The following is a 13,286-nucleotide window of genomic DNA, read 5'->3' as shown; positions in this document are numbered from 1 at the left end:
AAATACATGCATATTAAATAACGCTGGATACATTGATTCATGTAATTAAATTATTCATGAATTCAACAGCTGATTCATCACTTTTGTGAGATAAGTCTGATAAATCTAGTGTACACATAACTCCAGCTGAAAAAGTAATCAGTTATCAGAATCAAAGAATCAGTGCCAGATTAACACACTGAGGCCCTGAAGACAAGTATTTTTGAGTATTTATTTTTAGACTTGTGGACTGGACTTTGGTCACCCATATTCTGTATAAACAGAACACCGTGAGACTGCATCAGTGCTCTAAAGCCACAGAATTTCACCTGTTCATTACACTGCTCTAAATTACTTAAATATCTGCTATCAGTGTCACAGCCAAATCAGTGCTCAGGGTGATAGCACATTCTCTTGCTATGCACCCATACTGTATGTTTGAGATACTTCCTTTTCAAAATAAATAAATTAAAAATAAATATTACAAAAACAATATACCTATTTTTCTGTCTGGGTCATAATTTCACCTTCACCATTAACATAAACACATATTATTAAATCTGATTACATTTTTTTCAGGCATATGTTACTTGAATCCATGATTCAATTAACTTCAATTATATTTCTAAAACAAATATAATGTCTTGTTTCCACCACAAACGAATGTCTATGTGAAGATGCTACAAAACGTGATGTTTTTAAAGCAATTTCACAGTATCATCGAACAGGTAGTTCGAACAGGTAATTAGCTACATCCCCAAACTCGACTCTGGTGGGAAACGTTCTGTAAACCTACCAATGACTTATTGCATTATGTGCCATAAAGCTAAACAATTACATAATACAGATAACATTTCACATACCAAATGTCGATAGTTCCAGCAATAAACTGACAATTCTACAAAAAACGTAGGGTAAAATATAGTTTAACCTTAAACTGTGTAAAAACGGAAGCGTTTTTATGTACTTAAATGCATTACATTATTACCACCCGGGGCGTCCACAACATGGATAATTATGTCTATGTTAGTTCAGGTGGGTAGCTGCGTCAGCATGCGTAGGCTGCAAAGGAATAAGTAATAGGTTTATTCCATGCTGAAAAGAGAAGAAAAAACACAACGTTTCGGCCGTGGAGCCTTCTTCAGGTGTGCTTCAGATCACCTGAAGAAGGCTCCGCGGCCGCAACGTTGTGTTTTCTTTCTTCTCTTTTCAGCATGGAATAAACCTATTACTTGCTCCTAATTATGTCTATTCCTCGCAAGCCAAGTCAACGAAATACATTATGATGAGGTCAACAATAAAGAAAAGGTTTAGTATATCACCTTACCTGGGGCGTAGAAAACTCAAACCTATTCCATGTAGAAAGCAGATGTTAAAAAAATCTAACAAGGAGCCCTTCCTGTGGAAGTTTTGCTGTAAAAAGATGGTCAAATTCCAAAATTCCAAAAGCTATCTTACAAAAACACAACACAACACGGTGACTTCCGTCTCGTCCTGTGCAGGTTCTGCCGGCTGGTGTTACACTGAACTGTATCCGTCTGGATATGTCACGCGAGGTTCCACTTTCTGTGTTCAACACGCTTTATTTAGATTTATTAATTAACATACTGCAACTTGCGGATTTAATAAGGAACCATATTAGGTTGAGTACTAGGTAGTGGCTCTCCTAGTCCCCGCCTTGACCACTACTACTCCCGTCCTGCCCCCCGTCGCGTACCCCGACCGGGCGCTCTTCGGCCTCAGCGCCGGGCGAATGCGCTACAATAATATGTGGGTAGACATTTATACATATGTATTACTTGTCATGTATATAGCCAAACGCTCGTTATAATTAAATGTTCGTTTTTAATAAATATATACGTAGCTACACCAGGTGGATTTTTTTATATAGCCTTACATTTAACTACATAAAGTACCATTTTGCGTCCACTGTACCCCTGTTCCTCAATATCCTCAGTCCCAGCACAATATATAGCTGTGCACTCAAGTGACCCCCAGATGTGACTGCATATATAAGGTCACGACCCATTTACTTATATTTATTTGACAGAATATTTATCTTAATATATGGTTCAAAACTCAATCGCATACTGCAGGTCCTACGTACATTAGTAGTTGTAGTAATGACATCTTCCTTAAGATTAAAACATGAGACTTATGTCTATTGTGTTGCGATTGGAATACAATTTTAATAAATAAATTTATTATAAAAAAAATAAAATACATTTCACAGCGACGGACACTTAAAATACGTCGTAGTCACGATATCATTTATATTAGTAATAAACTGCTACTGTAGTCGAAATTTTCCCTTGTGATCCAGTGTCCCGCTCAGTACGGCGCTGAATTCATAAATCTATAGCAAGAGTTGTACTAACATTGTCCTGTATTTTTAGCATCCTCAAGGGGGCAGCAACTGTTACTTTGGATGTATTGCAATTAAAAAACGTTTTTAGTCCTGAGCTGGAGGACTCTTAAGCAGCGAAGTTCGTTGCAATCGGTAAGAGCCTAGCGTACAGAGCTGCGTATCGACTAGTGGATCATCCCCAGTTAAGTACTCCGCCTTAGTTCGATGCAATTGACTCATATAATTTTATTTTCAGTGTGCTAAAATAATAAAATGACCATGATACAAAGGAACAAGTAAAGGTTTATTTAATGCTGAAAAGAGAAGAAAAAGCGTTTAGGCTGTGGACCCTTCTTCGGGAGTCACTGCTACATAACTAATCTAATCATATGCAAAAAGGAAAATTGACACTTCACACCCACCCTATATATTGATCAAAACTAACAAAAATCTTATTAGTTATATGAGAAAACTGAATTTACTTATATTGAGCAATATGATTTTTATAAGATTTCTTCACCTTTCTGTCATCTTAACTGATAGCATGTCTATAAGATTAAGGTTTCAACATATTGTAACGCAACCCATCCTCAAACAAAGAGATCCAAAAATAATTAACATTTATACACAGTCTGTAGTTATACATCATCTTTGAAGTCGACTACAAGCACTACACACTGTTATCTACCTTAAACTCCCATAACTTGCAAATAAAAAAGCAAACCGATAATAACACCTATCTTGTACAGAGTACACAACTAGGAGCACTAACATCACTAAAGTGCTGGGTGTTTAAACCCAAGGAATGAAGAGCATGACCTCCTTAGGGTACCCTCAATGTTATGATACATCCTTCTTGTGGTCATGTAGAGGTCTATTGCATTTGTGAATTCCATGTGTTCCCAGTGGATTCAGCTGAATATATATCAAATGTTATCGTTTTACAGCATACAGTTTTTAAGAGCTGATCACTTTGTAAGCATATATAAACTTTTGCAAAGGCACATTCCTATTTGAAAGTATTATTTTAAGCTTTTTGGGGGTTTAGAATGGTATTGACAAGACTCACAAATAACAGGTACATGACCTATATGGTTTTAAAAACAAGTAACAACTTTAGATTTTTTCTTATATATTACAAAACATATGACATGAGATACAGTATAGTATTTAAACCAGTGGCTGGAAAAAGCAACATGCTTGTAACATATACTCATGCTTTTACACTGAACAGCTCAATTGTGGTAAACCTGTGATTTATTGTAAGGCATAGAATCTATGTTCTTTGGATTTTTCAACAGCCACTGTGTTAATAAATGTAGATCCTAGTGCAGTGAGATTCACTTTCTGTGCAGATACATTACTTGGTCTCACACTGAGCCACACTGTGAAGCTTTATTTTCAATATTAGCCTTTAAAGATTGAGGTATTATTCCAAGAGTTCACACCACCTTTTAAGTTTAAATAGGGCTGTCTCTGCAACACATGTCAGCAGGCAGTAGAAAACACATATAACTACTGTGAATCACCAAGAAATTCTCTCTGAGGCATTAATTTCCGGTTGTGTTTTTTTTTCTACTATCAGCTCTATGCACAGAAACCGTGCTTAGACTTCCTTGAATTCTTCAGACCTGTACAACCTGCAAATGTTTTTTTTCAGCTGACTCAAGTGTTAGAGTGAACAACAAACCACAAAGCACTTCCTTGCACATCAGTGATCGCCCCAGATACAGTGGCTGCAAACTTCTAGCATAGTTTTCATGACCACAGCCTCACCACAAAGAATAAAGAATTAAATGTGATAAAGACTGAAATGACACAATAAATCAGGAAAACATAAATTTATCACCTTATACATAGAATACATATAGTATAATATAATACCCAGAAGTAACATAATTACTAAAATTATTAAGATTTTTTTAAAAAGAGATGCCCATATCATTGAAGGGCAATGATACACTGAGACTCGGGCGAGAGGCTTTGCCAACAGTGTGTGCTCTTTTCAAGCTCATGCTTCTGTTCTCAGGAGTTAACCTTACTAAGGCAATCTGTTAACCTTACTGACAATGATTTAAGGTAAGAGAAGAAAAAAGCATGTGAATAGAAAAAAGTCATATAAATCCTACAGAAGTATCAAACTGTAGATGTGTTGATGTGAACTGTAGTACTAAACAGAGTTGCTATATGACTCCCATGAGGGAACCAGTTGAATTGCCTGCTAATGATTTACTGTAAACTTCATTCAGTAATGCAGCTAGCCTTCTGACAAAGTGCTGTATTCTGTTGTTTGTCTGCATTTTATAAACATTTTTTTACATATTGTTTGCCTTATGGATTTTCTGTTGGTTGTAAACTTAAACAAACAAACGCTTATTCAGAAGTGTATTAAAACTCCAATATTGCAATTTACATTTATAACAAAACATTTCCTATGTACAAAAATACTTTTAAGGTCCGACTCAGGGAATGAATCAAATAGAGATGTGATATCAATTAAAAGTGTTGACAATGAGTTGACCAATGCACAACAGAGTTAGTCTGAGTTGTGACTTGTGTAGCTTATGGTAAAACTTAAAACACATACCCTGCAAATGCTTACACGTTTTTTTGACAAATACATTGTCATTATTTGTCTGTTCTCAAACTTGGATGCATTTGTTAATGGTAAATATAGTAGTCAAAAATCACCTCAATACAATTTTAAGAACATAAGGTTACAAACAAGGCTTTTATGGTTGGTAGTAACTGATTGATCTGGGATTAATTATTGAGGGATACTAGTGTATCAGCTTCAACTGCATGGCTGAGTAGATTGTTCCAAGCTCCTACAAACCGTTGCATAAATAATTGCCACCTGCTCTGAGTATTAAATGCAGTTCCTCTTAGTTTCCTCTGGTTTGTGTTTAATTGTTGATCCTATAGAAATCTACTATATTATCTTTGTCAGTAAATTAAAGGATTTAAAATTCTCAGAACATAAACAGCAGATCACTCTCATACTAGTCATTGCCATAACAAAGCAACAGCCGCTCATCAGGCCCAAGGTTATCCTGGTTTCTGTGGTGTGAAAAGGACAAAATAGCATGTGACTCCCCCTCTGTGGATGAGATGCTAGTCCATGGATTACCCCCAGCAATGGCAGTCCCTATACATTTGGTGGACATGAGCAAGGTAAAGTACCACTCTCTTACACCCACAACCCACCAGTCTTATGTCCAGAGATTGTGCCACACCACCCTTCTAAGATCACATATAACACTGTAATTATTAACCACTTAAAGCAACTGTTTTGCCTTAAAAGCTTTAAGAAGCTGTAATACTTTGACATTTTGGTGCTTCTATTTTTCAACAGGACTACAAATTAGAGATACGGTATATTACAGCGGGACAGTCAAATACACAATACAGCACCGAAAACATTCAAATTCTTAATCTCAGATATGTCTATAAAATGTAATTTTCCTAGAAATGTTTACTTATCTGTTTACCATGTTTTGCCTTTGGTACAAAGGAAAAATAATTGATCACTGAAAAACTACTTACTTTTTGAATGTCAGTTTTATTTTTTAATAATTAGGTCTTTAAATTCTTTTGTATGTGAGGTAAACATCTCTAAGTCTGTTCACTAATATGAAACTATACACACTTGGCATGTTGAATATCTGTGACAGTCATGTTTTGTCAAATGGTGAGTCCTTTATGAAGAGTCCATACACTCTTTATTTCACTTTATTAACAAATGGATCATAACTGTATTTCATTCAGGGGATGGTTGAGCTTTTGGAAGCACTGTCATCTAAATCAAATGTTACACCATGAACAATTAAATTGTGATCCTATTGCACCTATTGAAAAGTATTTCAACTTTTTATTAAGTTCAATGCATATCGAAGTTTAAACTACTGCTTCCAAATCCAGTCCAGGCCTCTACAGCATCCCCTTCCCAAAACAAAACACATGTGTCCTCTGAGTAACTCCTGAACAAAGAGGTTATTGCAATAATCTAAGTTATTGCCCCTCTGAGACTCTCTGAGCTCCTATGTAACCCTCAGAAGACAGAAATTATTGACTTGACACAGCTGTTTATTTCTGTCCTTTATTGATCACAGTAAACCAGCATTCTCCCCCACCAACCAGTCATGAATAATCTATCCCATCTGATTTTGCTCTGATAAATCTCTGGGATTATGAAATGTATCCTTATTACACTGCAAGTAGTATTTTCCTTGTAGCAGGGCTTTATTTTTAGTTTTGCTATGTAGTATCATAAACAAGGGAGCGTTGCTGCATGTGCTTCAGTAAACGTGGGGCGTTGAACAGCACAACGTGAGCAGCACAGTTAAAACACTCCCACCACGTGAATCTGTTCGCTTTCTCTCCCTTATATGGACATCAGTGGCAATGACTGACTTGGAGGAGTACCTCTCTCCTGGGCTATTCCTACTACTCCAATTCGGAGAAAGCAGAATCAGGCGATTTGGGATCCCTGTGCCTTTTACTCGAATTTTCATAATAAGGATTATGATTATAAATGCGGGCTCGGAATACAGTTAACGACGCTAAATCAGGCATGACCTTAACTTCTGGCAAGCCCTCAGAGACCCTCATAATTTCTAACATCTTACAAAACCTGAAACAAGAAGTATGGTTACCAAAGTCAGTTGTATATTTGCAATAAATAATGCGATCAGAAATATACAGTTTAACAAATTAGCGATTTCCCGATAAGGCATATTGATCATTTGGGTTTGCTGAAAAGTGTGATTCTTCTTAAAACAGGGCCTCCGCACCGACAATGGGGTTTCAAGAACATCAATATACTATAATGTACAGAGCGAGATGATAACAAGACCGCTGTAGCTTAACATTTGTGTTCATGTTACCATCACATGCGTAGAAATCAGACGCCAGATGGCACCTCTATTAAATGTGTTATATTTTGCAAGTGAAAAATCCTATTGAAACCGAAAAACGGACACTTAAACCCTTCGTTTCTTAGAAACGCTTCACGGCTTTATGAAGCCCTATAACATTTGGTAATGTGTGTGTAGACCACACTATATACACCGTTTCCTGTGTGTTGTACATACCATTCAAACAATTTCCAGTTGGGGTTGCTCACGTGTTACTGCAACAACTGATAGTTGGCAAAGAGCCCAAAAAACACAGCCATTCCCATAGCATGCTGCTGCGTGTTTAACATCAAAAAAGAAAATTAGAAAAATCGCTTTCCTTTCACAGTTGAACATTACTTAAACCTTTGGACTCCGTTTGAGTTTTTTAGAAAGGACATTCCTTTTGAATTCACAGTGCTTTAAGGCTGTGTATTTGTGCAACAGAAAATGCTTTTAAAGCCTCACATAAAAGTCAAATTTAAAGGAATGTTACAAAATGACGTCATTTCGAAACTGGTATATTATTTGTAAAAGTGCATTGGTACAATGTTAAATTTAACACTGGAGGAATGTTTAGTGTTACTTTATAAAGATTACCAGAATATTTATATATAAATATATAGGTTTGTATAGAAACATCTAGGCCATATATAGGCTATTTTTACTGTATGAATATAATGATTAAATATACAGAATTGTTATTTAAAGATAAAATTCAGCAATGCTAAATTTGGAATTAAATTCAATTTCCTGTTGCCTGGGAAAACAGCTAGTAGCTTTACGAATGTATGACCCCATGTGTTGAGCTAAATAGTTGATATTTGTTTCTAGCAGGTATGGTTGAGTTGACGCTTCCATTTGCAGAGACGGGGGCAAGATTCAAGATATATCTTATATAATCACACAAATACTGGCTGAAAACGAATCTATAGACACTTTTCTATAATAAAGATGATGATAAGGGGGCTAGATAATACAGGAAACGTATGCTACTCTATCGTCTTAATTTGGATTTATCTTTCATCAGAAAGGAATACATGCTCGTTTTTAAATAGAAATTTAGGAAAACGAACATTTTAAATTACAGACTTCAAATAATCTGCATAGTTCTCGATAACGATATATAATTTACTGTGTATTGAGTTATGTTTAAACATTCAGTTATACACAATAATCTGCTGCTGAAATTAGGATTTGGTATTGCTGCTGTTGTTATGTACAATTAAAACGAGAAACCCCCTTCTAAAAAACATACGAGGCACTTTAACGAATATTCATTATGGACATCTTTCATACTATATATCTGCGTTTTCCCCTTCTATTTCTACAACTACGTTTATACTGCAGTTTCTAGCGTTATGTAAGGCCATAGTGACATTATAGACCAATCCTGATGTAACCTACCCCTTTTTTGCTAAGGGTTCACTGTCTGCAACAGAAAGGAGGGGGGAAATAAATTATGCTGCTCTTTAAAAGACTTGTTAAATTTCTTTATATAAGTTAAATTAAAATTCTTCTGAAACAAAATGTATTGTATAGTTCCCAATAGATTTGTAGATAACGCTGTGAAATAATTAGAAACTGAGTAAAGGCTTGTATCTCTGTTGAAAAAAACACCCCCTGCACCAAATGGTACAATCCAGATCATGCGTCACCCATTGTTTACAAATCAAACCCAAGTGGTTGCTTTCCGTTGAGGAGCGTGGTGTGAGTAGGGAGGGTTGTAGGGTCTCATTCATTTTAAAAAAATAATAAACCCTCGCCTGAAGGAGGACTCGAAACGTTGGATAACAAGGAAAGCGAATATGCCTTGTCGGAAGGAGAACTACATTCTTTTGGAGCAGTCGGTCACTGTTGACTCGAAAGAGGTGGACGCTCTGGTGACCAAGATCGGCGAAGCGCTGCAGCTGCACAGCAGCGCCGGTGCCAATAGTCAGAAGACGCTGTCATCGTGCCTTCATCACAGTCACAGCAGCAGTGGCGACAAGCACACTTGCACCAGTACAAAGCACAGCTACAGTGCCTCACACACTCGCACTAGCAGCAATACAAAGCATGGCTGTTGCATTCGGCTTCGAAATCGGGGTCTCCGGAGCCGGGCCAGTCCTTACTCCATCCCTGGGGACTACAGCGATCAGGACTGGGACAGTCTGAGAGCCTGGAACCGCAAGAAAATAGACGTGTCGAGCCAAGAGGACGACCCACATCAGCTGCTCCAAGAATTGATTTTGTCTGGAAACCTTATCAAGGAGGCTGTTAGGCGCCTCCAGCTCTCTACGGCAGACCGTGCGGATCTCTGCAAACCTGCCGACAGCCTGCAGTGCTAATGAAGAATATGACGGTGCGATGTCTATCGGTGGATCTTCGTCCTTAATGACAAAAGATCGGAGGGGCTGGTGACTGAGAATAGACTAGATCGTTTCCTGTGAAGACGTATTCCACCTAAAGAGGAACTAAAATATTTAAATATGTATTGATAATACTACAACTACCTGTGATTTATATATTTATATCAATAAGCGAATTAAAGCAGCTGCATTTTTTAGAAACGTTTTTTAAATTGGTTTGTTTTGGTAACCCTATTTTTTTTTAAGGAGACGTTTGTAAAAGACGTTTTGTAAAATATTCAGATGTGTTGCAATCGTTATTTTTTCGTCCTGGTAATACGTAAACAAAAAGGTGCCGTTTTTTCTGCTAGTGAGGACGATCTTTTGTTTTTGTTCCACGCAAGTAATTTGTAAAATGGTGGAAATTTACCCACGTTTGTATCTGATCGATGGGTGTTAATCTGTGGGTCACACCTTTTTTAATGGCCTTCTTTGTGCGGATCTTGCTCAGAGCTGACAACAACACATGCCTTGTTTACAACATGAAAGCAACTGGGGCTTGATTTGTTGTGGTTGCGCTAAATCTGAAACCCCAAGGTCGTTACTCTGCACACCCTCCCCGGCTGGATTCCAAGACAGCGGTGTTTTGACTGCATGGTGTCTCTTTTTCAAAGAAGCGAGCATGGAGCCGCTGAGAATTGGCACGTTGGCCGGTTGTGTAGTGGAGGGGAGAGTAGTTTTCCAAGAAGAGCCGCTCTGTGTTCCGACATTTCTCAGAACTGAACAGCCCTAGGGTTGGGTTAAGGTCTTTATGTATGGGGGAGGTGTTGCCCTGTTTCAAGTAAAAACTGAACATTTCGTTTAAAAAACGTCACTTTTTAGATTTCCAACGTGGAATCAAATGATTGTGTTTGCATTGTGTAAAGTAACTCACTTTGTACACTTCGCAACGAAGTATTTTCTACCAATTTTCCTGAGTTTTCAGGACTTTTTGGTGTCTTAAATAAACACGATGGTTTTGCAACCACGTCTGCTCTGTATGTTTTTGTTTTACTGCTCTTCAGCTACCGTTAACGTCCATTAAAATATTTGCGAGACGAGAACGTGCTAAGATATTTAAATTTCACAACTCGCCATTCAGCTAAGTCTCTGACTTCACTCAAAAATGAGAAATGTTTTCCAGTTTCAGTATTTGGAGGTTTTGGCGGAAGAACGTTCATATATTTGCTAGTAAAATCAGACCGGGATTTTGAATTCCCGAGAGTCATGACGAAAGATTTATAGACCAAATTAAAAATAGTGTAAACGGACTGTTACTAGTTAATGGTTTCCTTTTATTCGGAAAACGTTTAATCGTTTGAACACAAGAGTATTGTTCAAAAGGTTTTACATTTTTATTAATTATTTCGAGTATCCTGTGAGTATGCGTATTGCGTTAAAGTTGGTTTATTATGAATATTGTATGATCATGCAGATATTTACGCGAATTTAGATATGTACGAAGTATTGTCCAGGGTTTGTTTTTGTCCTCAGATATCAAGCACAGTAACTTAAGTGAAAATATTTTTGAAGACACGTCATCCTAACCACTATCTCAGCAGTGTCTTCCTTGCTCCAGGCTGGACTGCTGATTAATTTTACACAGTTGACAGTAAACTGCCATCAGCTTGTTCCGCATTTCGTCATTCAGTGCTAGAACAATCAAAAGATCTGTACAGCAGGGTGGGGGGAGTCTCTGCAGTAAACAGCGACATTGTTGATTACTACTGACCTTAGGTGCACGTTTCCGTCAAAATGCGAGTTTATCAACTCAAACAAGCGTTTTTTTAAACTTGCCTTCACTTGATATGCTTTTAGCTTGTCTCATGTTCTATGATTAAATGTCAGTATAAACATTTACAGGCGATAGAAAAGGAGTACTTCAAATGTTGTCTTTGTTTCCGCATATCTTCTACTGATGTATATTATGATTAGCTAGTCAATTAAAAAAATGTATTTTCTGTGTTGAAACAAAAAAATAAGTGTTTTATTACAGATCTTTTTTCTGTGAGAGCGAACCTCTAAAATCAGCAGATGCTAGGATCGTAGTTTTTAATTGCATACTTTATTATTCTAAGGTTATTTTCTCCTCTTACACTAAACTCAACTATTAAAATGTATTGACTACCATAAAGCCAAAGAAAGTATAACCATAAATTACGTTTTGTTGTTACATCAATCCTAAAGTGTATCTTTCCCAAAAAGTTCAAAAGCTACATAGAATGTAACCTAAATATTCATTTATGTTCTTTTTTTGTGTTTGTCAAAAACATTCCGAACAATCAAAATTCAATTTGAATAGTCTGATTTTCTTCACTCTTAGAAATTTTTAATGTTTTAGGCAATGCATTTTGCATGGTTTTCTATTCAGAAAAGGCTGTTTGTCCTGTTTGTCTTCAGAAAATGTGCATTCTGATGTATAGTACACAAAACAAGGACACTAGTGTGATAAAAGGAAAACTCACGGCTTTATACTAAATACAAATCCAAATCAGTTAAAGGCAGTGTGTGTTTTAAAACAACATTCATTTTCAAAAACCACTACAATCAAGGACAAACATGCTAACAATTGCATTAATGGCAGGAGCTGTATCACCCTGCAGATCACGACTAGCAACCCACTAAAGCTAAGGAGGTATGACCTTGGTCAGTACCTGGATAGGACACCTGGGAAAAACTAAGGTTGTTCTTGGAAGAGCTCATAGTGGGGCCAGCAGGGGGTGCTCACCCTGCAGTCTGTGTGGGTCCTAATGCCCCAATATAGTGACGACGACACTATACTGTAAAAAGGTCCTTTGGATGAGACATAAAACCGAGGTCTCTACTCTCTGTGGTCATTAGAAATCCCAGGGTGTTTCTTGAAAAGAGTGGGGATGTAACCCTGGCATCCTGGCCAAATTTCCCATTGGCCTTAACCAATCATGGCCTCCTAATAATCCCCATTTTTGAATTGGCTTCATCATTCTATTCTCCTCCCCACTGATAACTGATGTGTGGTGAGTGAATTGTGTGCTCTATGGCTGCCGTCACATCATCCAGGTGGGGCTGCACATGTAAAGCACTTTGAGTGGAGTGCCCAGAAAAGCGCTATAATTATTATTATGATTTTTATTACCACTGTCACATGTATTTGGCAGGAAACCATTGAGCACACTTCCTTGTTCATTTGTCATAGTAATAGTCAACGCTGTTGGCAATCTTATCTTTTTGCATACATGCAGGTTATACAAGGGGTGTTTAATATTAATTTTTTCTGTATGAAAATGTAATATTTGTATTATTTAAACTAAGAGGTATGCAAATGAGCTATTGAACCAATATAATATGTTGGATGTTTAATGCCTCTCAAAAGATACAAGCACAATGGACTGTTTCTTTTTATTGAGGTATTTTTCTTCCAGAATAAAATTTCTTTGCATAGATTTACACAGATCACTTCTGTATCATGCGCACTGTGTACATTTGCACTTTTCTATTTTTTGTGCCTTATGTACACACATTGGTTACATTAGAACCTAACAGAGAAACAAATTGCAGACCGGGTAAAAATAATATGTCTATGAAGCTGTTTCAGGGTCATGATACAGTATATACATCTGTTTAATTCAATTTATCTATTTCAGTCTTTATCCAATGCAATTCCAGGGTTACAGTAACAAAATGCATTACAACGCAAAAGTCAGTGTCATCGTTTTC

General features: G+C 37.0%; 2 protein-coding genes across 3 annotated transcripts in view; one reads left to right on the top strand and one right to left on the bottom strand.

Annotated features, from left to right (window-relative positions):
- The window catches only part of LOC102686628 (dpy-19 like 4), a 57,289-nt gene extending 55,592 nt beyond the window's left edge, over positions 1-1,697 (bottom strand). The window contains exon 1 of one of the 2 annotated variants that reach the window (XM_015357493.2): positions 1,307-1,697. The gene's annotated coding sequence lies outside the window, so the exon portion shown is untranslated. The remainder of the gene's footprint in view (positions 1-1,306) is intronic. The other variant, XM_015357492.2, reaches the window with a different exon arrangement.
- Positions 1,698-8,896: 7,199 nt separating this feature from the next.
- On the top strand, positions 8,897-10,575 carry gbp (glycogen synthase kinase binding protein). Its single transcript, XM_015357328.2, has one exon. The coding sequence runs from the start codon at positions 9,030-9,032 to the stop codon at positions 9,549-9,551; it is 522 nt and encodes a 173-aa protein (XP_015212814.1). The 5' UTR covers positions 8,897-9,029; the 3' UTR covers positions 9,552-10,575.
- The last annotated feature ends 2,711 nt before the right edge of the window (positions 10,576-13,286 follow it).

Source organism: Lepisosteus oculatus, chromosome 10 (genome assembly GCF_040954835.1).
Source record: "Lepisosteus oculatus isolate fLepOcu1 chromosome 10, fLepOcu1.hap2, whole genome shotgun sequence".
NCBI lineage: Eukaryota > Metazoa > Chordata > Actinopteri > Semionotiformes > Lepisosteidae > Lepisosteus > Lepisosteus oculatus.
This window is presented reverse-complemented; position numbering and strand designations above follow the sequence as displayed.

Coding starts and splice junctions, on each gene's coding strand:
- gbp (XM_015357328.2), top strand. CDS start 9,030: ATGCCTTGTCGGAAGGAGAACTACATTCTTTTGGAGCAGTCGGTCACT.